Source organism: Chiloscyllium plagiosum, unplaced genomic scaffold (assembly GCF_037043375.1).
Source record: "Chiloscyllium plagiosum isolate Xiang-an unplaced genomic scaffold, Cpla_swu_hap1 HiC_scaffold_1, whole genome shotgun sequence".
NCBI classification, from domain to species: Eukaryota; Metazoa; Chordata; class Chondrichthyes; order Orectolobiformes; family Hemiscylliidae; genus Chiloscyllium; species Chiloscyllium plagiosum.
The window spans coordinates 45355760-45380939 of record NW_028270139.1 but is presented as its reverse complement, the minus strand read 5'-3'; the positions used below and the strand labels follow the sequence as shown (position 1 = coordinate 45380939).

The 25180-nt window shown below is 40.3% G+C and overlaps 2 protein-coding genes across 3 annotated transcripts in view; one reads left to right on the top strand and one right to left on the bottom strand.

Annotated features, from left to right (window-relative positions):
* bod1l1 (biorientation of chromosomes in cell division 1 like 1) overlaps positions 1-9854 on the top strand; it is a 67312-nt gene extending 57458 nt beyond the window's left edge. The window contains exons 14-15 of one of the 2 annotated variants that reach the window (XM_087986573.1): positions 1995-2174; positions 9259-9854. In XM_087986573.1, coding sequence (XP_087842699.1) covers positions 1995-2174; positions 9259-9376 — 298 coding nt within the window. In that variant the 3' untranslated portion in view covers positions 9377-9854. Of the gene's footprint in view, positions 1-1994; positions 2175-9258 lie in introns of those variants that run through there. The other variant, XM_087986581.1, reaches the window with a different exon arrangement.
* A 622-nt stretch (positions 9855-10476) lies between these two features.
* On the bottom strand, positions 10477-24534 carry LOC122555034 (uncharacterized). Its single transcript, XM_043700656.2, has 5 exons — positions 24223-24534; positions 22735-23013; positions 22480-22638; positions 18187-18257; positions 10477-11435 (listed from the first exon to the last, which is right to left on the bottom strand). The coding sequence occupies exons 1-5, from the start codon at positions 24428-24430 to the stop codon at positions 11262-11264; spliced, it is 891 nt and encodes a 296-aa protein (XP_043556591.2). The 5' UTR covers positions 24431-24534; the 3' UTR covers positions 10477-11261.
* Between the last annotated feature and the right edge of the window lie 646 nt (positions 24535-25180).

Here is a 25180-nt window from a genome sequence, read left to right as displayed (position 1 = left end):
TTTCGGGCAAAAGCCCTTCATCAGGGATACAGGCAGAGTGTCTGAAGGGTGGAGAGATAAATGAGAGGAGGGTGGGGAGAAAGTAGCATAAAGTACTATAGGTGAGTGGGGGTGGGGATGAAGGTGATAGGTCAGGGAGGAGGGTGGGGAAGGTAGCAAAGAGTACAATGGGTGGATGGGGGTGGGATGAAGGTGATAGGTCAGAGAGTAGGATGGAGTGGATAGGTGGGAAAGAAGATATGCCGGTAGGACAGGTCATGGGGACAGTGCTGAGCTGGAAGTTTGGAACTGGGGTGAGGTAGGGGAAATGAGGAAACTGGTGATGCCCTGGGGTTGAAGTGTACCGAGGCGGAATATGAGGCATTCTTCCTCCAAGCGTTGGGTGGTGAAGGAGCGGCGGTGAAGGAGGCCCAGACCTCCATGTCCTTGGCTGAGTGGGAGGGGGAGTTGAAATGTTGGGCCACAGGGCGGTGTGGTTGATTGGTGCGGGTGTCCCAGAGATGTTCCCTAAAGGGCATCAATGTGGACTTCACCAGTTTCCTCATTTCCCCTTCCGCCACCTCACCCCAATTCCAAACTTCCAGCTCAGCACTGTCCCCATGACCTGTCCTACCGGCCTATCTTCTTTTCTACCTATCCACTCCACCCTCCCCTCTGACCTATCACTTTCATCCCACCCCCATCCACCCATTGTACTCTTTGCTACCTTCTCCCACCCTCCTCCTTGACTTATCACCTTCATCCCCACTCACCTATTGTACTCTATGCTACTTTCTCCCCACCCCCACCCTCCTCTCATTTATCTCTCCACCCTTCAGGCACTCTGTCTGTATTCCTGATGAAGGGCTTTTGCCCGAATCGTCGATTTTCCTTCTCCTTGGATGCTGCTTGAACTGCTGTGCTTTTCCAGCATCTGCAGTCATCATTTTTACCTCTAAAGGGATTTGCTAGTCAGGTTCAGTACATACAATGGTACTTTATCCATTTTGTGGAACGTAGTACATAGGACCAGAAGTAGATCTTTCGGCTCTTGGAGCATGCTCTACCATTCTGTTGAAACATGGCTGAATTAATTGTGGTCTATCAAGTATATTTTCCTGTCTGCCCCCCATAATTCCTTGTCGATCAAAAATCTGTTCAACTGCGCTTTGAATAAATTCAATGGCTTCGCCTCCACTGGTTTCTGAGGATGTTTTAACAATCCTCAATGTGAAAAAAAAGTCTCCCTATCTCCTGTGTTCCCTCTAATGTTGCTGCTGTGTGGACATCCGAGGTGCCAGCAGCTTCTAGAACCAGTATTCGATCCATCTGCATGCTAATTAACATGCGCAGATCCTCTAAGCAGCCGCGCAGTTTAACGGGAACATTACCTATCATTGCCTACCTTGTCCTAAAATAGAGGTTTTTTTTCTTAGTTTTCACTCACAAAAAGAATCATTGTCAAGTTAGATGTTGACATGGTCCCTCAGGGTTTGCATTGCTGCCTCATAGCACCAGGGACCCAGGTTTGATTCCAGCCTTAGGTGACTGTTTGGAGTTTACATGTTTTCCCCGTGTCTGCATGGGTTTTCTCGGGGTGCTCATGTTTCCTCCCACAGTGCAAAGATGTGCAGGCTAAGTGGATTAGCCCTGGTAAATGTGGAGTTATGGGGAGGGTTTAGTCTGGGTGAAGTACACTTCAGAGAGTCTGGTGCAGACTCGATGAGCCTAATGACCTCTTACCACATCGTAGGGATACTGTGTACCTACCCTATCGGATCTGTGAGGATATTTAATTTCAAGGTCATTTCTTGTTCTTCTAAACTCCAGTAGGTGGAGGTCCAACCTGTTCAACCTTGCTTGATAAAATAGCTCTTTCATCCCGATCGTGAACCTTCTCTGAATGGATAAAACAATATTCAAACAAGTGGACCAGAATTATATATAGTACCACAGATGTGATCTCATCAAGACTCTGTACAACTGCAGTAAAGCTTTCCTATTTTATATTCCAGAAGCCAGACATCTGATTTGAACATTCAGAATAAACCAACTACTCGTGCAGCCAAAAGAATTAGTAGCCCTGAGCATCTCCCAGTGACTGAACGAGAAAGGCGTTCATCAGCTTCAGCAAAAGAGAAACTAACATCTGATACAAAAGCTATGAAAGCTCCAGTAACAATGTCAGTTACAAGGTAATGCCACAAATGTTTATCCTGCTTCCAGATAATTCGTGCATATTTAATTGTTTAAGACATTTCAGTTGGTCCCAAGAAAGATCTCTTAAAATTCAGTTTTTTGGCGAGAAATTGGTTTTTACTTACATAATTTTCAACTCTTCAGTGGTTTTGTGACAAAATTTGATGCACTTGTACGTACATCAAGCCTAACAATTAACAATTTTTTTTAATGTGAGTGATATTTAATAAATAAGTTTGCCAAAAGTTTGAGATTTCTGGGAAGCAACATGCAATGTGGATAAAGGGTGACATGTAAGTGAGGTGTACGTGGATTTCCATTGATAATGTGCCATGTCCTTGGGGCATCAACTATTTACATTTGCTAACTATTATCGGTATATATTACACACATGTTAAGTTTGCTGATGATACAAAGAATAAGTTGTGAGGATAGCATAAGGACCTGTGAAGAGATATTGATACTTTATTCAAACAATATTGTCATATACTTCATTACATCCTAAACTTGCTTTCTGCAGACTGGTTGGGTCACAGTTAAATGATTGCATATTTGTCTGTAATGCAGTGACTGCACCTTAAGTAAAAACAAGATGCTTTGAAGTAGAACAACAAACAAATATTAATCTTTAGTTGTCCAAAGATGTGCAGCTTAGGTGGATTGGCTATGCTAAATTACCCATAGTTTCAAGAAATGTACGGGCTTGGTAGATTAACCATGGAAAATGCGAGGTTACAGGGATAGGATAGTGGGGATGGGTCTGAATGGGATGGTATTTGAAGGGTTGGTGTAAACCCAATGGGTCGAATAACCTGCTTCCACAATGTAGGGATTCTGTGATTATGGAGAAATAAACTGTTTAATCTTAGATTATCTAACTGACACAGTATTTATTACAATAGCATCCTTTATTTAAAAAATGTAAACTGTTTTTCTCCCTTTTGTAGCCACTCTGCCTCTTTCAGACTCATTTCCCCTTTTGCAAACCTCTTTCACCGCCCCCCCCCCCCCACATTGCCTTTACAGGTCACTCCCCTCCTTCCCAAACCATGCAAAGACAAATGATTTCCTTTCCATTAGAGACTTCAGTGACAACCTGATTGTTTTAATTTTATGATAATCCATTAATTTTATATGCCCACCACTGAAGGTCTTGTTTTTTCTAATGTTCACTTGAACTTGACTTCCTAGCCACCATGTTGCGATTTGAACTCATGTCTCCTGTACCATTTGCTGACACAAGCATTATAATGTGCTTTGCTATTGCTACTACCTTATTACCAAGGTCAGAAATCACAAGACACCAGGTGATAGTCCAACAGGTATGTTTGAAATCACAAGCTTTTGGAGCAAAGCCCTTTCGTCAGGTGAAGTGAGAGGGAAGTACGTGGAACACAGAATTTATGGGCAGAGAGATCAAAAGGTCATACAAATGGTGTGAGTGGAGTGTCGAATAATAAGTCTCTACAGGTGACCAAGAGTGTTAGACGGTGTGAATAAAGCATCAACAGCTAAATAACACCCAAAGAGATGACCTATAATCTAATTAAATGAGGCAGAGAGATAATTATAAAAACTTAAAAATAAGATGGTGCTGGAGGAAAACCAAATGATTGGGATAACATGGAACACAAACAGAAGCTGCTGGAAAAGCACAGCAGGTCTGTCAGCATCTGTGAAGAAACACCAGAGGAAGAGTCACTGGACCCAAAATGTTAACTGATTTTGCCTCACAGATGCTGCCAGATCCGCTGAGCCGCAGCATGTAACTCTTAGACCTATCATGCTATTCCAGTCAAATAAAAAACAAAACAACTGTGGATGCTGGAGGTCAGGAGCATGGACAGGAATTGCTGGGGATGCTCAGCAGGTCTGGTGGAATCTATGAAGAAAACTCAAGAGTTAACTTGGTCACCAGAAGAGACAGATTATATGACACTACGCTCATACCATTTGTATGATATTTTGATCTCTCTGCCCATACATGGTGTTCTGTGTGCTTCCCTCTGACTTAGAATCACAGAAAGGTACAGCATGGAAACAGACCCTTCGGGCCAACTGGTCCATGCCGACCAGATATCCTAACCTAATCTAGTCCCATTTGCCAGCACTTGGCCCATATCTCTCTAAACCCTTCCTATTCATATGCTCATCTGGATGCCTTTTAAATAATGTTGTAATTGTACTAGCCTCCATCACTTCCACTGGCAGCTCATACCATACACGCAGCACCCTCTGCGTGAGAAAGTTGTACCTTAGGTACCTTTTACATTTTTCCCCTCTCACCCTAAACCTATGCCCACTAGTTCTGGACCCCCCCATCCCAGGGAAAAGACCTTATCAGTTTACCCTATCCATACCTTTCATGATTTTATAAACTTCTATAAGGTCACCCCTCAGCCTCTGACAGTCCAGGGAACAGCCCCAGCCTATTCTCCCTATGGTTCAACTTCTCCAACCCTGGCAACATCCTTGTAAATCTTTTCTGTACCCTTTCAAGTTTCAAACCATCTTTCTGATAAGAGGGAGACCAGAACTGCACACAGTATTGCAGAAGTGGCCTAGCCAATGTCCTATACAGCCGCAACATGACCTCCCAACTCCTGTACTCAATGCTCTGTCCAATAAAGGAAAGCATACCGAGTGTCGCCTTCACTATCCTATCTACCTGCAACTCCAAATTCAAGGAACTATTGAGTCTGCTCTCCAAGGTCTCTTTGTTCAGCAACACTCCCTAGGACCTTACCATTAAGTGTATAAGTCCTGCTAAGATTTGCTTTCCCAAAATGCAGCACCTCACATTTATCTGAATTAAACTCCATCTGCCACTTCTCAGCCCATTGGCCCATCTGGTCCAGATCCTGTTGTAATCTGAGGTAACCTTCGCTGTCCACTACACCTCTAATTTTGGTGTCATCTGCAAACTTACTAACTGTACCTCTTATGCTCGCATCCAAATCATTTATGTAAATGACAAAACATAGAGGACCCAGCACCCTCCAGTGGTCACAGGCCTCCAGTCTGAAAAACAACCCTCCACCACCTCCCTCTGTCTTCTACCTTTAAGCCAGTTCTGTATCCAAATGGCTAGTTCTCCCTGTATTCCATGAGATCTAACCTTGCTAATCAGTCTCCCATGGGGAACCTTGTCGAACGCCTTACTGAAGTCCATATAGATCACATCTACTGCTCTGCCCTCATTAATCTTTGTTACTACTTCAAAAACCTCAATCAAGTTTGTGAGACATGATTTCACACGCACAAAGCCATGTTGACTATCCCTAATCAGTCCTTGCCTTTCCAAATACATGTATATCCTGTCCCTCAGGATTCCCTCCAACAACTTGCCCACCACTGAGGTCAGGCTCACCGGTCTATAGTTCCCTGGCTTGTCCTTACCACCCTTCTCAAACAGTGGCACCACGTTAGCCAACCTCCAGTCTTCCGGCACCTCACCTGTGACTATCAATGATACAAATATCTCAGCAAGAGGCCCAGCAATCACTTCTCTAGCTTCCCACAGAGTTCTCGGGTACACCTGATCAGGCCCTGGGGATTTATCCACCTTTAACCGTTTCAAGACATCCAGCACTTCCTCCTCTGTAATCTGGACATTTTGCAAAGTGTCACCATCTATTTCCGTATAGTCTATGTCTTCCATATCCTTTTCCAAAGTAAATACTGATGCAAAATATTCATTTAGTATCTCCCCCATTTTCTGTGGCTCCACACAAAGGCCACCTTGCTAATCTTTGAGGGGCCCTATTCTCTTCCTAGTTACCCTTTTGTCCTTAATATATTTGTAAAAACCCTTTGGATTCTCCTTAATTCTATTTGCCAAAGCTATCTCATGTCTCCTTTTTGCCCTCCTGATTTCCCTCTTAAGTATACTCCTGCTTCCTTTATACTCTTCTAAGGATTCACTCGATCTATCCTGTCTATACCTGACATATGCTTCCATCTTTTTCTTAACCAAACCCTCAATTTCTTTAGTCATCCAGCATTCCCTTTAGCTACCAGCCTTCCCTTTCACCCTGACAGATATATGCTTTCTCTAGATTCTTGTTATCTCATTTCTGAAGGCTTCCCATTTTCCAGCCGTCCCTTTACCTGCGAACATCTGCCTCCAATCAGCTTTCGAAAGTTCTTGGCTAATACCATCAAAATTGGCCTTTCTCCAATTTAGAACTTCAACTTTTAGATCTGGTCTATCCTTTTCCATCACTATTTTAAAACGAATAGAATTATGGTCGCTGGCCCCAAAGTGCTCCCCTACTGACACCTCAGTCACCTGCCCTGCCTTATTTCCCAAGAGTAGGTCAAGTTTTGCATCCACATACTGAATCAGAAAATTGTCTTGTACGCACTTAAGAAATTCCTCTTCATCTAAACCTTTAACACTATGGCAGTCCCAGTTGGAAAGTTAAAATCCCTTACCATAACTACCCTATTATTCTTACAGATAGCTGAGATCTCCTTACAAGTTTGTTTCTCAATTTCCCTCTGACTGTTAGGGGGTCTATAATACAATCACAATAAGGTGATCATCCCTTTCTTATTTCTCCGTTCCACCCAAATAACTTCCCTGGATGTATTTCTGGGAATATCCTCCCTCAGCACAGGTGTAATGCTATCCCTTATCAAAAATGCCACTCCTCTTTGTCTCTTGTCTCCCTTTCTATCCTTCCTGTAGCATTTGTATCCTGGAACATTAAGCTGCCAGTCCTGCCCATCCCTGAGCCATGTTTCTGTAATTGCTATGATATCCCAGTCCCATGTTCCTAACCATGCCCTGAGTTCATCTGCCTTCCCTGTTAGGCCTCTTGCATTGAAATAAATGCAGTTTAATTTATTAGTCCTACCTTGTCCCTGCCTGCCCTGACTGTTTGACTCACTTCTGTTCTCAACTGTACCAATCTCAGATTGATCTCTTTCCTCACTATCTCCCTGGGTCCCACCACCAATCTACCCCCCCCCCCCCCCCCCCCCACCCCAACCGTACTAGTTTAAATCCTTCCAAGCAGTTCTAGCAAGTTTCCCTGCCAGTGTATTAGTCCCCTTCCAATTTAGTTGCAATCTGTCCTCCTTGTACAGGTCACTTCTACCCGATAAGAGATTCCAATGATCCAAAAATGTGAATGCTTCTCCCACACACCATCTCCTCAGCCATGCATTCATCTGCTCTGTCCTCCTATTCCTGCCCTCACTAGCTCGTAGCACTGGGAGTAATCTAGATATTACGACCCTTGAGGACCTCCTTTTTAAATTTCTACCTAATTCTCTGTAATCTCCCTTCAGAATCTCAACTTTTTCCCTTCTTATATCGTTGGTTCCAATGTGGACAATGACCTCTTGCTGGCCCCTTTCCCCCATGAGAACATTCTGCACCCTCTCTGAGACATCCTTGATCCTGGCACCAGGGAAACAACACACCATTCTGATTTTTCACTGCTGGCCACAAACGTCTGTCTGTACCTCGGACTACAGAATCCCCGAACACAATTGATCTCTTGGAAGCCGACGTACCCCTCGTTGCATTAGAGTCAGTCTCAATACCAGAAACTTGGCTGTTCGTGCTACGTTCCCCTGAGAATCCATCACCCCCTACATTTTCCAAAACAGCATACCTGTTTGAAAGGGTATATCCACAAAAGACTCCTGCCCTAGATGCCTACCTCTCTGACCCTTCCTGGAGTTAACCCATCTATGTGACTGTATCTGAGACTTTCCCCCCTTCCTATAACTGACATCCATCACATACTGTTGCTGTTGCAAATTCCTCATCGCTTCTATCTGTCTCTCCAACTGATCCACTCGATCTGATAAGATTCACATCCAGCAGCATTTATGGCAGATATAATCTGCAGTAACCCTTAAACTCCCACATCTGACAAGAAGTACATATCACTCTACTAAAGGCCATTTTTGCTCCTTCACAATCTACAGACCCAGAAAATAACACTCTTATTCCTCTACAAAACACTGCACCTGGTTAAATTAATAGCTATGGCTTATATTTTAAGTTTAATCAAGAGACTTATTTCCAAAAACATATAATCAAGAAAAAACCCACTGCACTCACTAATACAGCTTTTCTCTTGGACAGACTTAAAACAACAATTAACTTATCTGATTCTGTGTTGTGAACTTCGCCCAAACCGGTTCCTCCAAGATTAGTTGTGAAATTCACTGTTTGTTAATGTTCCCAGATGCACTCCGATGTCCAGCGACACATGAATTCAGAAACAGTAAAGGCAGTAACTGTGCAGGTTCTCGCTCTCGCTCTCTCTCTCTCTCGCTCTCTCTCTCTCTCTCTCTCTCCCTCCCTCCCTCTCTCTCTCTCCCTCTCTCTCTCTCTCTCTCTCGCTCTCTCACACACACTCTCTTTCTTTCTCGTTCTCTCTCTCTCTCGCTCTCTCTCTCTCTCTCTCTCTCTCTCTCTCACACACACTCTCTTTCTTTCTCCCGTTCTCTCGCTCTCTCGCTCTCGCTCTCCCGTCCTCCATCTTGGCTTACCCTCTTTGATGATGGAAACAGTTGATTAGTGGATTCGCCATAAAGGGAAAGTTTGAGCAAACTACAATTGTATCTGTTGTTGTTTAGAAGAGTAAAAGAGGTGACTTTATTAAACCGATAAGATTGTGTGGAGTCTTGGCATGTATTGTGGGAGAATCTATTACTTTAAATCTAGAATCTAAGGTTGAGGCACAGGTGAGAATTTCTTTTTTCCTCTGACAGCACGGTCTTCCTGAAATGGTGGTGGAAGCAAAGTTGTTGAATACTTTTCAGACAGGGATAGATATATTCTCAATGAACAAGAGGTGAAAGATTCTCAAGTGGGAAAGAAACGAAGTAATCTGAATGGCAGAGGAGGATCAAGGGGTCTGTGCCTGCTTCTAATTCGTCTGTTTACGTGAATCAAATTAAGCCCCACTGATTTGGCTGTAAAGCCACAAAGGATAATTTGAGTCACATTATAATGACCTTTGGGGAATTGTAATCAAGAATAGAATTTTAAACTGAATGTGTTGATCCAAGACTGTACATCTACTGTATATCATTGGATTGTGTTTTTCACAGATCAAGGAGTCAGCTATCTCCTGTGGCTAAACAAGGACGCAAACGAGAAGCCAGTCCAGGAGAACGCAGAAGGGGTCAGCAAAAAAATGAAGTGCCACCAAAGAGAACAAGGCGATAACTAAGAATGCTAGATGTTGCTAGTCTGGCTGAACAAAATTGTTAAGCTGTCTTGTATATTGTATATTATAAATTAAGTTATATTTGTTGTAGTAACACAAGGGAAACATGTGAAGTCAGTATTGATAGATTGAAACTGTCTTTTTTACTGTACTTAAAATTTTGTGTTGTATATGGGAAATGGTAACGAAAATGTTAACGTGCTTTTACCTGTTGTAACTTGCAATTTTAAGTACAAAGTTTTCATTCTATGAATGTATTTTATTTTTACCAAATCCTATTTAATTGACAAAAATTGTTTGCTGAGAATAAGCAACTGAGGGATACAACTATTGACAATATACTGTACATTTAATGTGCATCTCTTGTTAATGTTCCATATGTTACATCCTTGGAATGGGTGACCAAAATATTTTGTATTCACATAAAACTCATTGAGCATGTACAAATGGTTTATAATAAAAGAAAATACTTGTTTATATAGTGCCTTATCATGCAGATACACCTGGAACCACTTCACACCATGAAATAATTTCTAAGGTGCAATTACTGTTAATTAGACAAAGACTGTATTGAGGTTAATTTTAATGCATCTAATGTTTGCAAGCTTGTGTAATATATGGTACTATGCGCACTTTGTTTATCATGTTCCTGACGTATTTTGATAAACTTGTGAACATTTTTATAAAAGGAAACACAGTAAGATAGTCATCAATATTGGGAGCTCCTTATCTAGTGGTGAGATCTGTTGTGCGGTTCTCATACTGTTCTTATCTCAACTAAACTCTGGTTTTGTCCAGTACTATAAATGTAAAACAGTAACTTTAAAGAGAAAAGATAATCTCAACGCTTTTGACTAAGAACCTCAGCTTGGAATTCCATATATCTCTCAAAACAAAAGGAAACCATTTACAACAGCTAGGTTTTGAGCTCTTCAAATATTTGAATATATATTGATATTCAAATATAGATGAATGCATCAAATCATGCTTGTCATACAAGTGGTGTATAAATAAAATTTCACAGCAAGAATGAACATTCATAGTATTCAAAAAAATTTGCCTTTCATAGGATCAACTAGATGTAAAATTACTGGCAATGAATACCCAGGGATGGATCTCTAAAGCATGGAGTTCATATTTTTCTTGAAATAGCGCACATTTTTTAAAAAATACAACATATTACATTTACAGCATAATACATGGATGATGTGTAAAAAATTTGCACTACCACATTTCAAAGTGGATCTTCAACATATTTTGTAATATATATTAAATGTTAAGGTCAATTCCCTATTGTATATGGAGAACTCATAGGTAATTTATTTAAAAATGTAAAGAGAACATACCAATATTTACTTAAAATGTAGCTGACAATGTAATGTCAGTGTGAGGGATTTCTAGAAAGGAGTTTTAACTTGTCTTCATGTACAGAAAATTAACAAAAGTACTTTGTTTTTATGATCTATTAAATATCTTGAGATTTTGAGCTGTTTCCGTCACAACAAGCTCCTTTACTCAAACTGTTACGCTGTATTCTCTTTGAGGTCCTATTAACCTTACAGAAATGATCATAAATTCCTGTAAAGTTGTAAATTTCTCCCAAATCTTAAATATCTGAAATATTTTGTCACGTGGTAAAATTGCTACTTAAAAATATATAGACTGATTCAATTAGCATCTAATATCTTACCTGGTCTTTGTTAGTTAAAAAATAAAACACTGATTTTTGATAACTGAAGCAATTACATGAAACACTTAATTCTTAATGGCTTACTATTTCAGCAAAAGTAAATGCATGAAAATACACCACAGTTTTAAAGTGTTGTAACTATGTAAGTGAGGCCCTTTGTAATACACGTTTGCATTACAGTGACCGTCTTCACTTTAGTACATTACATGGAAATTCATATATGGTTGATGCACCACTGAGGCAGTTTCCGTAAACTGATTTGATTTGTTTCTGGCTTTGACTGGTGGCCTAGACAATCGTCTAGTGTGGTCAATGGTAGCATAAGTGACTTCACTATTTTCTTGCCAAAATTCTTGCGATTTCAAATCCTTTATAATGAGAAAATCATTGAATAGGGAGATTATTCATTTCATTATTTTTAAACCTATTTTACAAATCTTAAATATCAAACATAAAATATTTAGAATATTAATAAACTTAGCAAATAAATTTTCAGCTGTCTTTTGGAAAGGAAAAATTAAGGGCACATATTGGAAATAGAATTTTTAAATGGTGTAGAGAAGCAAAGGGACTAGTGCAAGCATATAAATCATTTATGACGCAAGTTAATAAGGCTGTAGCAAAAACAAGCCAAGCACGCTGATTTAGCACCACAGGACAAAATTGAAAAATGCTGGAGTTGGGTGAAGTGTATCAAAAGCTTTCATTAGATTTTACTTGCAGTACTGTACAAGTTCTGTTGCCATGGACGATTTTTAATAAATAAAGGCACTTGTGGGTGCAGACGGTATTTGCAACTCTGAGACAAGAATTAAGAAGTTACACACATTGTAAAGGATTATCAGGCGGAGTGTTTTTTCCTTGGAAAGTGGCTCAGCAGTGCTCTACTATAAATTTTGAAATGTTGATACTCTTAGATAATAAATGGAATTTAATGCTCTCCCAAAACAATACCTGTGCCATGACTGTTAGCTATGAGAAGGCCTGTGAAATGTCTTCCCACCATTCCAACTGAAACCCTTTCAGAGACTCCCTAAGTGGGAAGTCTAAAGAGTAGACGTCGGGAGACAGCATTTATACCTCATTTAGTGATATAGTGTTTGGAAGTGAAACCTAATAGAATGATCTGCATTTTCTGGCAAAAACCACCTCCCCTGTCGTCATTCATCCCACATGACCTAGCCATGCCCCTGGTGGTGATCCTGGACTTTGCTTGGATGCACTGGATGCTATTGCTCCCCCTTTGACATTGCTGAGTGATGCATTGCTTCCGGTCTGGCCATCCAGAAGCTCATGAAGGATGGCCTGCTTCCTGTATCTGGGGTCCTTAGCCCCAGAGAAGGCCAATGCTGCCCAATTAATGCCTTATGAAAACTTACATGGTAGAGACAGGTTAGTGGGTGATTGGGTAAGATGGTTTAGGTATCAGAGTGCGATTAATCATGTCCTAGGAAGGGAGTGGTTTGGTGTCAGACTGGGGTGCATATGGAGTTCAGGTTTTGGTGAGGGGTGACACATCTGGGTGCCCAAGAGGGTGATCAGATATCTGAGGCATGATTGGGCATAGGTTATCGGGTGCGTAGGACTGGATCAGATGTTGGGGTGGTTGGATCAGATGTTTGGCAAATGTCAGAGATTGGGCCATTAGTAGTGCTGTATAGTAGGTTCACAACTCAGAGTTGGAGATCTTTTGGAAGGTTTTTGACGCTACCCACTGGAAGTTCAAACTTTATGTGAATTCCTGCCGAATCAGTGCAACGGAATTTGCAAGATACCTGGGCCTTATCTTTGACATTCATGGATGACATCAAATTGGGAGAGAGAAATGATTGCTGGACACATTAATATATGTATCAAATAGACAAATATTGGTTATTGAGATTCAGCACAGATATAGGGAAGTGATTGCTGGGCTCGTTGATAAGATATTTGTATCATCAATAGTCACAGGTGAGGTGCCAGAAGATTGGAGGTTGGCTAACATGGTACAACTATTTAAGAAGGGTGGTAAGGAAAAGCCACGGAACTATAGACCGGTGAGCCTGACATCGGTGGTGGGCAAGTTGGAAGGAATCCTGAGGGACTGGATTTACATGCATTTGGAAAGGCAAGGACTGATTAGGGATAGTCAACATGAATTTGTGAGTGGGAAATCATGTCTCATAAACTTGATTTTTTTTTAAAAAGTAACAAAGAGGATTGATGAGGGCAGAGCAGTGGATGTGATCTATATGGACTTCAGTAAGGCATTCAACAAGGTTCCTCGTGGTAGACTGCCTAGCAACGTTACATCTCATGAATACAGGGAGAACTAGCCATTTGGATACAGAGTTAGCTTGAGGGTAGAAGACAGAAGTGGTGGTGGAGGGTTGCTTTTCAGTGACCAGTGGTGTGACATAAGGATCAGTGCTGGATCCATTGCTTTTTATCATTTATATAGATGATTTGGATGTGAACACAGGAGATATAGTTTGTAAGTTTGCAGATGACATCAAAATTGGAAGTGTAGTGGATGGCAAAGAAGGTTATCTGCAAGTGCAACGGGATCTTGATCAGATAGGCCAATAGGCTGAGGAATGGCAGATGGAGTTTACATAAATGTGAGGTGCTGCATTTTGGAAAAGCAATTCAGAGCAAGACTTATACACTTAATGATAAGGTCCTAGGGGGTGTTGCTGAATAAAGAGACCTTGGAGTGCAGGTTCATAATTCCTTGAAAGTGGAGTCACAGGTAGATAGGATAGTGAAGAAGGCATTTGGTATGCCTTCCTTTATTGAACAGAGCATTGAGTATAGGGGTTGGAAGGTCATTTTGCAGCTGTACAAGACATTGGTTAGGCCACATTTGCAATATTGAGTGCAATTCTGGTCTCCCTCCTATCGGAAACTTGAAAAGGTTCAGAAAAGATTTACAAGAATGTTGCCAGTGTTGGAGGATTTGAGCTACAGAGAGAGGCTGAATAGGCTTTGGCTGTTCTCCCTGGTGCAGCGGAGGCTGAGGGGTGACCTTATAGAGGTTTATAAAATCATGAGGGGCATAAATAGGGTGAATAGACATGGTCTTTTCCCTGGGGTGGGTGAGTCCAGAACTGGAGGTCATAGGTTTAGGGTGAGAAGGGAAAAATCTAAAAGGACCCAAGGGGCAACTTTTTCATGCAGATGGAGGTGTATGTATGGAATGAGGTGCCAGAGGAAGTGGTGGAGGCTGGTACAATTACAACATTTAAAAGGCATATGGATAGGAAGAGTTTAGAGGGATCTGGGCCAAGTGCTGGCAAATGGGACTAGATTAGGTTAGGATATCTAATCAACATGGATGTGTTGGATCAAAGAGTCTGTTCCATGCTGTATATCTCGATGACTCTATATGTTTGTATGGAATTTGTTCAACATATAACTGAAACTGGTGTAGGACATGGGATTGACCACACTTACAGAACTGCCCTTTGGCCAATTAAGTTTGCATAGACAAAAACTATTCTAAATCTATACTTGTCCTACTTAACAGGACTTGGCCCATAGCCTTGAATGGTATGTCATTTCAAGTGTCATGTCAATTTTTAAAAGTGTGAATTTTCTCACGTCAACTACCCTCACAGGCAGCACATTCCAGATTCCTATCACTCTCTGGGTTAAATAATTCTTTCTCAAATGCCCTCTAAACCTCCTACAGTTCATCTTAAAATTATGCCCCTTAATATCGATTCTTCATACAAGAGGAACAGCTGCTGTCTATCCACCCTTTCATAATCTTGTGCACCTTTATCACATCCTCTCTCAGCCTTCTCTGCTCGAAAGAAAGTAATCTGAGGTTATCTAACTTCTCTTCATAGCTAAACTGTTTCATTTCAGGTAATATCCCAGTCTCTCTTTTCCTCCTGATCCATGCTGAATATTCCTAGACATATTGGGTTCTCTGGGCTTGTTGCTCCTACGTTTCACCCTGAAGGGAACATGTTGGGCCTGTACTCTGCCAAATTTAATTTGAAGGCCCCCACCTCCCCCCCCCCCTGCCAACATCCCCCAAGCCCCAGTGTTCTGCTGTATATATTCCATTCTACTTTGGCCTGATCCTGCCTTATTTTAATAAAATCTGACTTGCCCCCAATCCAAAATCCATTTTTACAGACTACTGTTTTCTTTTCCAAAACAATTAGTGTCGTGGTCATTGTCATTAGAATACTCTCTCGCTGCTACCTTGAATACCTGACTGGTTTCGTTCCCCAGAATTAGGCCCATGTTGGACCTTCTACATATTAATATAAAAAGCTGTTCTGAATATACTTTAAGAAATCTGGTCCTTATAAACCCTTTATACTTTGACTATCCCAATTAGTGTTGGGGAAGTTGAAATTCCCTAACATAATTACCTTATTACTGCATTTACATACCTCAATGAATTGTCTATATATCTGCTCTTTCATTGTCCACTGACTGGTAGTGTATAAGACACTCCCAGCAATGTGACTGTCCCTTTTTTATGCCTCGGCTCTACCCACAAAGCCTCATTGAAAGACTCTTCCAAGATATCATCTTTTCTTACAGCAGTAACTGACCCCTAAATTAATAATGCAATATCACCTCTACTTTACATCCTCCCCTCTCCTGTCTGAAGATAAACTTGCAGGTTCTGCCCCTCCCTCACCTCTCTGTAATGGCAACACCATCACAATTCTACATGTCAATCTGTGCCCTTATCTCATCCGTCTGACCACTAATACAGTAAGTACTAAATAAATTAAAGGGGTGGTCATCCAGCCTTGCTTTACTCCCTTGAAACTCAGAATGGTTGAACTCCCTCTGCCTTAGTTTCTTTACTAAAGTTTGCTATGTCCCTATTGGATGAACACTGTATCCCATGCCCTGCTGAGCTGATTTAAACTCACCCCAACAGTGCAAGCAAACCCATCCACGAGGATGCTGGTCCCATTCTGGTTCAGGTGCAGACTGCCCCATTTGTGGAAGTCCAACCTTCTCTGGAAATGGTCCAAGTGATCTAGGAATCTAAAACCCTCCTTCCTGCACCAACTCTTGTGCCATACATTTATCAACCATCAAAATTATGTTTTGCCAAAATATGGTAAGATTCAGCCGAAGGTGTTTGCAAAAACATAGAATCATACATTAAGAAGAGCCCCTTTGGCCAATTGAGTTTGCATAGACAAAAACTATTCTAAATCCATACTTGTCCCACTTAGCAGCACTTGGTCCATAGCCTTGAATAGTATGCCATTTCAAATGCTCCTCCAAGTAATTTTTAAAGGTTGTGAATTTTCTCCTATTCGCCTATTCCTGTACTCACGAACACGTGGCACTGGGAGTAATCTAGAGATTGCAACCTTTGAATAAGCAGGAGGAGAGGGAAGGCTCATCCATAAACTAAAGTTCATTATGCAATGATAATTATATGGGTGTTGCATTAATTTTAATTGTGAAGTTGAAATTGCTCAGTCTTACTTTCCAGGGACCCAGTCAGATTTTTGTCCATGTCAATTGTTGCACCAGCAATTCCCACTCCAGGTAAAAATCAGAGCTTCATTGCCCAGGGCTCACATCAGTAACTTGCATTTATATAGCCTCAAGAACACTCTACCCTTAAGGGCAGTGGAAGCTGGTTCAATAAATAATTCAAAAAGCATGTAGATCTGATCAGCAGTATTGTGGATTTTCCTGAATACTACAGTTAAGGAAAGCCTCAGAAAGGTTACAAAAGAACATAAGAAATATGAGCAGGAGTAGATCACTCAGTCTGTCAACCCTATGCCGCCATTCAACAAGGTCTTGGCTGATCTGGCCAAGGCCTTGTCTCCTCTTTCATCCCAGTTCAGCCTCAATTCCCTGATATTTCAAAAATCTATCTACCTCCTCTTCAAATACTTGCAGTGGTCTAGCCACCACAACTCTCTGGAGCTGGAGAATCCCAAACATTCACAGTCCTCTGAGTAAAGAAATTCCTTCATATCTCAGTTTTAAGGGAGTGTCCCTTTATTCTGTAACTATGTCTCCTGATTCAAGATTCACCTACTCGTGGAAGCATCTTGTTTACATCTGCCCTGTCAAGCCCCTTTACTACAGAGGTGGTTTATCCAGGATGTTCGTAACCGATATTGAAGTGAGGTTGGAAGAGTTACAGCTATTAGAATAATTCAACTTGGAACAGGAAAAGTTAAGCACGGAGGTATTCAAGATGATGAGAGATGTTGTAAGAGTAGATAAGAGTTTCCTCTGGTCAACTGACTGGGAGCAGAGATTTAAAATCATTGCCAAAAATCTGCAGGGGAGATGAGGGGTAATTTCTTTTCACTCAGAATTGTTGAGATTCAGAACAGCCGACCTGAAGAGGTGGCAGAAGCTGGTTGAACGTATAACTTCAAAGTGAGTTGTAAACATACATGGTGATGAAGAACTTAGGGAGTCACAGACTAAAGGTGGTGATGTAGGTTGAAGCACGGTTACTTTGTCAAACTGAAGCACAGGCATGATGGGCTGAATGGCTTCGCTGTAATCTCCTTTGTTTTCACTTTATTTATTGAACCAGCTTCCACTGCCCTTAAGGGTAGAGTGTTCTTGAGGCTATATAAATGCAAGTTACTGATGTGAGCCCTGGGCAATGAAGCTCTGATTTTTACCTGGAGTGGGAATTGCTGGTGTAACAATTGACATGGACAAAATTCTGACTGGGTCCCTGGAAAGTAAGACTGAGCAATTTCAACTTCACAATTAAAATTAATGCAATCACCAATGCACAGCACCTTCATAAAAGCCTTATCGATATTTTTATACCAAGTCACATAAAGAGATAAAATGATACATGAGGAAGACTCTGTCTAAGAGGTTACATTTTAAGAAGCATCCTGAAGGAGGAGTAAGAGGCAAGACTCTTAGAGAAGAAGCTTCCAAATTTAAGGCCTAGGCAATTAGGAATGAAGAATAGTCTCCAGGGCACGGTATTGTTCAGATGCTGGCTACATGCCCAGCCACAATCAGCAACCTTTGCAAAAGGAATGGGAGGAAAAAAAACAAGAAAAGAAACAAGAAAACGGCACAAATAGCAACACTTCTTGCGCAAATACAATTTTTTTTAAAATTTGTTTTTTGAAGTGTAAAATGGAGATTTACCTCTTCATTGGTTTGTACAGCAATATCTTTCTGGTTTTCCACAAGGAAAATTGAACTTCGTTGTTGTCTTTCTATAATAAGTCAAAGATCATAAACATTTTTAGGATTTGTGTATTGCCTCCAAGCTTCTGTTTTTTTTCTCTAATGTGTTTTTTTTAATGTGATGCTGGTTATCATAAAACCAAAGAATTATCCTGATTTTGGCTGCCACCTAAAACTTGATGTACTGTATGTAAATCTCACTAAATCAATGGACTTTTGTTGGAAATAATATTGTCATTATACATTACATAAATTATTAAACAAAACACTTGAGGTGACTTTGGCAAATGGGTTGAGAGAAACATTAATATTCATAAAACCAAACAGCATTGCAAATCTGAGATTAAAAATGGGGCTTTAATTCATGGAAACAATATACCATGCTGCTCATTCATATGCAAGCATTAATATTTCTTTTTATGTGTGCTCAAAGAAATCTGATCACTTTCAAATTGTAATGGTTGAGAATCTAACTTTAAAAACAATATACTATTTAGCCTATTCCTTGAATTTCTTGAACTACCTGCATATTCTTTAAGCCACACATCATCCTGACTTGAAACTAGATTGCCTTCCCTTCAGTGTTGCAGGGTCTCCCTCTGAATAGGACTGTTGGTGTTCCTACACCACAGACTGCAGCAATTCAAACAAAAAGCTCACCACCAGTATTTTCAGTGGTTTTAGGTATGCAAATTGCTAGTGATGTCCACAACTCATGAACAAATAAATCCTTTTTTAAAAAAGAGTTATTCTAGTCCTAAATGTTACATTTTCCATTAATTACTTTGGAATTGAAGTCATAGAGTCATAGAGATGTACAGCACAGAAACAGACCCTTCCGTCCAACCCGTCCATGCCATCCAGATATCCCAACCTAATCACGTCCCACCTGCCAGCACCTGGCCCATATCCCTCCAAATCCTTCCTATTCATGTACCCATCCAGATGCCTTTTAAATTTTGCAATTGTACCAGCCTCCACCACTTCCTCTGGCAGCTCATTCCATACACGTACCACCCTCTGGTTAAAAAATTGCCCCTTAGGTCACTTTTATATCTTTCTCCTCTCACCCTAAACCTACACACTCTAGTTCGGGACTCCCCGACCCCATGGAAAAGCCTTTGTCTATTTACCCTACTCATGCTCCTCATGATTTTATAAACCATCCAAAAGGTCACCCCTCAGCCTCCAACGTTCCAGGGAAAACAGCCCCGGCCTATTCAACCTCTCCCTATAGCTCAAATCCTCCAACCCTGGCAACATCCTTGTAAATCTTTTCTGAACCCTTTCAAGTTTCACAACATCTTTCCGATAGGATGGAGACCAGCAATATTCGAAAAATGGTGTAACCAATGTCCTGTACAGCCGCAACATGACCTTCCAACTCCTATACTCAATTCTCTGACCAATAAAGGCAAGCAAACCAAACACCTTCTTCACTATCCTATCTACCTGCAATTCTACTTTCAAGGAGGTATGAACCTGTACACCAAGGTCTCTTTGTTCAGCAACACTCCCTAGGACTTTACAATCAAATGAATAAATCCTGCTAAGATTTACTTTCCCAAAATGCAGCACCTCGCATTTATCTAAATTAAACTCCATCTGCCACTTCTCAGCCCATTGGCCCAACTGCTCAAGATTCCGTTGTAATCTGAGGTAACCTTCTTCGCTGTCCACTACACCTCCAATTTTAGTGTCATCTGCAAACGTGAATATGTAGTTTCACAAAAACAAATTTACATGTGGCTAACTGGCCTGTGGCTCCTGTTTTCTGGTTTCCTGCTTTCTTGAATAGCATTGCTGTTTTTACTGGCTTTGAGTTCATTGCATCTATTCTAGAATATACGGACTATTCTGGAATATAGGGAATGTTAGAAAATCACAATCAGTGCATCCAATATCTCTAAGCTACCTCCAAGGGCATAAATCATTGGCTTTTATTGCTTTAAGCTTCTCCAAAACAACTTTTTTTGCTCATATTAATAATTTGAAGCTCTTAACTCTTGTTCTTTCACTCCTGATTTGTAACATTTCTGCACAAAATATCTGTTCAATACCTCTGATATTTTTTCATTCCCCAAACTTTAATTTGCCGGCAAGGCAATTTATTTTACCTATTTTCCACCTCCTTGCATAGTTTGAAAAACATTTACAGTCTGGTTTTATATTTCTGATAAATTTATACATTACTTCTTTTCCTTAATATTTACTTTTTACTGATTTCTATAACAATGTAAGTTCTCAGGTGTGCTTTGCAATATACTTGTTTGGTAATCTAATGTTATTCTTAACTTTGTAGTAAACCATGGGTGGATCTTTCTTGCTGAGTTTTTATTCTCCAGCGCAACAAATTTTATAGGAAGAAACATTATGCACATGACTTCAATTCTGCATTGGCAATTGCTGTGGAATTGTAACAACAACAACACGAAAAATAAGATATTACGCATACTGAGAATTTGAAATTAGCATGGAAAATGTTCAAAAAATCAGCAAGCCTTGCAGAATCTATAAAGAGTGATGTGGAGTTAACACCACAAGGACAAAGTTTTATTCAAAGTTTGGGAGAAGATTTGTAGCTCGGGTACTCGTTGTTGTGGTTCTGTTCACCGAGCTGGGAATTTGTGTTCCAGACGTTTCGTCCCCGGTCTAGGTGACATCCTCAGTGCTTAGGAGCCTCCTGTGAAGCGCTTCTGTGATCTTTCCTCCGGCATTTATAGTGGTTTGAATCTGCCACTTCCGGTTGTCAGTTCCAGCTGTCCGCTGCAGCGGTCGGTATATTGGGTCCAGGTCGATGTGCTTATTGATTGAATCTGTGAATGAGTGCCATGCCTCTAGGAATTCCCTGGCTGTTCTCTGTTTGGCTTGTCCTATAATAGTAGTGTTGTCCCAGTCGAATTCATGTTGCTTGTCATCTGCATGTGTGGCTACTAAGGATAGCTGGTCGTGTCGTTTCGTGGCTAGTTGGTGTTCATGGATGCGGATCGTTAGCTGTCTTCCTGTTTGTCCTATGTAGTGTTTTGTGCAGTCCTTGCATGGGATTTTGTACACTACTCAAACCGCTATAAATGCCGGAGGAAACATCACAGAAGTGCTTCACAGGAGGCTCCCAAGCACTGAGGATGTCACCTAGACAGGGGACGAACGTCTGCAACACAAATTCCCAGCTCGGTGAACAGAACCACAACAAAAAGTTTTATATAAAGTGAGTCCTGAAATATTAATTATTTTTCTCTCTCCTTTGATTCTGTCAGACCTGCTGAGTATTTCCATTATGTTCCCTTCATACTCCTAAATAAAATAAACTAATAGTGTAAGGACTAATTTGCATTTATTCAGGACCCTCCACATCCACAATTTTTTTCTTTTGGAGCATTGTGTGACTTTGGAACTCTCTGCTTCAGAAGGTGATGATGGAAGGAGATGGTCATTGAATTCTAAGGCAGAGATAAATAGATCCTGTTGAGCAAAGGGATCAAAAGTCATTTGGGATCAATGGAAATGTGAAACTCGGAACAAAAACACATCAGCCTTGATCGTAAAAAATGGTGGAACAGGCTCAAAGGGCTGAATGACCTCCACTTGCTCCTGTTCATACGTTTGTGAAAAAAAAAACTGGAATTGCTGGAGATACTCAGCAGGTCTAGCAGCATCTATGGAGAGGAAGCAGAGTCAACGTTTCAAGTCTGGTCGCTCTTCATCAGAGTTCTGACTGGACTTGAAATGTTAACTCTGCTTTCTTCCCATGGATGTTGCCAGACCTGCTGAGTTCCTCCAGCAATTTCTGTTTTTGTTTCAGATCTCCAGCATCCGCAATTCTTTGTTTTCTTCATATGTTTGTATGTTTCTTCTTGCGGAGAAAGTGAGGTCTGCAGATGCTGGAGATCAGAGATGGAAATGTGTTGCTGGAAAAGCGCAGCAGGTCAGGCAGCATCTAGGGAACAGGAGAATCGACGTTTCGGGCATTAGCCCTTCTTCAGGAATGAGGAAATGGTTTGGTGGTGGTGGTGTTTCTTCTTGCCCCAAGTGCTGAACAGCAAACATTTTACTTGTTGTCAAGTGTAGCCAATATAGTTTTGTAGGCAAATCCCAATACTTTCTTAGGAAGTCACTTACAGAATCCTTGCTGGATATTAAGTAGTAAAATCCTTAAACAGGACACAATTAGACGTATTAATTTTGGCACTCATCTGTCGATAAATTACATTGTTAGTACAATTTTAATAACATTTATTGTACATAAGTTACCTTTCATCTTTTTCTTAACTATCCTTATTGTTGCCAAGATTATGGAAACAATGAATAATACCATTGCTGAAGTAATAACAACCACCAGCCATGGAATTCTGGGAGTGCTAGTATTGTTTGGCATGTTGAGAGTCGTTTCCACTGAGGATGTGGCAGAATCTGCAAAAATAAATCTTAACTAAGCAATTGTTCGCAACATTCACTTATCTGGAAAACATGTCAATATACACTCACAATAGTGAAAAGGCAAATTACCAGATACTGGAATTTTCACTAGGCTGCTCTTCTCTGTGCTAAAATTATTGCTGACTTTACAAAAGAAAAAGCCACGACCCTCCTTCATTGTAGGATTGAGCTCCAGTGTTTGTTGATAATGTCTTATTCTTTTGGCTTTTTCTGTTTTACTGGCCTTCCTGTGCCACATGTAATTGATAGGTAAGGAGCCACTTGTAACTTCACATTTCAATACGACTCTGTTTTCATCAGTAATATTTTGACCTTGAAGAATTCTGACAATGGGTTTTGAAACAGCATCTGAAATAAGAGAGGTATTTAACAACATTGAAAGAAACAAACATTTGACCAATAAATCAAAAGCAGAAATTGCTTGAAAAACTCAGCATGTCTGTGGTGAGAAAGCAGAGTTCACTTTCATCCTGAAGAAGGCTCACAGGACCCAATATTTAATTTTGCTTTCTCTGCACAGATGCTGCCAGACGTACTGAGTTTCTCCAGCAATTTCTGTTTCTGTTTCTGATTTACAGCATCCACAGAACTTTGCTTTCTTTAAACAAAGTACAGTGCATCATAAACTTTTAGTTTGTTATTCTTTCTGAGAAAGAAACCTATGTGAATATGTTTATTCGACAAATGTGTTTCTACAATAACGTGATGACACAGATTCCATGACGCATTTGAGCTGGTCCACCACAAGTATGAAATTGTTTGCCAATGATGTTGACTAGGAACATTGACCACGCCTCCTTCAATCAACAAATGTCTACTATCCCTGCTTAAAGATGCTTGCAAAACAGAAGGAAGCCATTCAGCTCATTGTGTCCACACTAGTTAATAAAGATTTGACAACACTAATCCCATTTTCCAGCTCTTGGCCCATACCCTGGAGGCTATGGCAACACAAGTGACTATCTAAATGTTGCTTAAGTGTTCTGAGAGTTTCTAACTCAACCACCTTTCAGGAATTGAGTTCCCAATTCCCGCCACTGTCTGGATGAAAACAAATCTCCACAATTCCCCTCTTTGTCTTCTACCTCTTACCTTAAATCCATGACCCTTCAGTATTAGTCCTCCTGCTAATGGAACAATGCCTTCTTATCCATGCTATCTATGCCCCTCATAATCTTATAGACTTTTATCTGGTCCCCTCACAACCTTTGCTGCTCTGAGGAAATCACCATCACCTTATCCAACCTTCTGTCATAGCTCAAGCCTTCATCAATAATAATAATAATAATAATAATGCTGGTGCAGGATTTAACTAAAATATATCACAGAGAGTCCATATAAATCCTCGACACCAAAGTTGCTTCTCCAACATAAAAGGAACCAGTATGGCTTCTTTTAAAAAGATTTTTATTATATCATATTTCAATGGAATTCTTTTTTAACTTTAACAGTTAGAAATTTTAAGATGCTGCTATATTCTCACACTTGCAATAAAACATGGTAAAATAAATTGTAAGTTCGAAACTTTGATTTTTTTTTGATATCTTGATATCTTACCTCTCGTTATAGTAAGGAAGGTCTCTTCAGATCTAACACTTCGGTTCTTACTATATGCCTCACACCTGTATATTCCAAAATCTTTTAATTTCAGGTCAGTGATTAGGAGAGAGAGATTCACAAATGAAGAATTTTCTGGCAGTTGAACTCTATTTTGATAAGTTTCATCTTGAACATTGACTTCAGAATTGCCAATGGTTCCGTACATTAATAATGAATTGTTCTTCAACCAACTGAAGTTGGTGTATTGGTCAGAAATGAACTTGAATGAACATGGGAGCAATGCACTTCTTCCAACTGATCCATTCACGTTATTTTGTTGTGCTTGACTAATAGAAACTGCAAAACAGCAGGCAAAGACATGATGTAACATTCTGAGCAATAAATATCTACTTTATTAGATATAGCAATCCGAATCTTTACATTTGTAAATTACATTTTCTTTTAAAAATGCATATTATTTCACAATAATAAAATAAAAACTGCTCATTTTCAGACAAATTGCATCAAATTAAGATATTTTCTAAATTCCTATTCAATATCCTTTCAAGGACTCAAGCAAACAGTATGAACGATAATGTTGCACAGAATACAAAGACTGTTTCTTTATTTCTCTCAAAAATGGCCATTTGGTTGACTTTTATTCCAATCTAAGAGGCTTGTAAAATAATGATGCATTCAAAAGGGAGCACCGCTGACAGCGCAGCACACCCCCACAGCTGCATTGAAATGTAATCCTTGCAAATCATATAACTAGGGCCGTGATTAGACCTTTAAACTAAATAATGGTTGTGGGGGTTCAGTTGCGTGGAGAATTATAGAAAATTAAAGGTGGAGAAGGCTCAGCAGAGACATTAAAGTTTCCAGAACAAGTAATAGGACAGAAAGTATGCAAGGGGACAGGAATCCAACTTCAGGCATAACAGATAAAGGGAAAGTGAGGACTGCAGATGCTGGA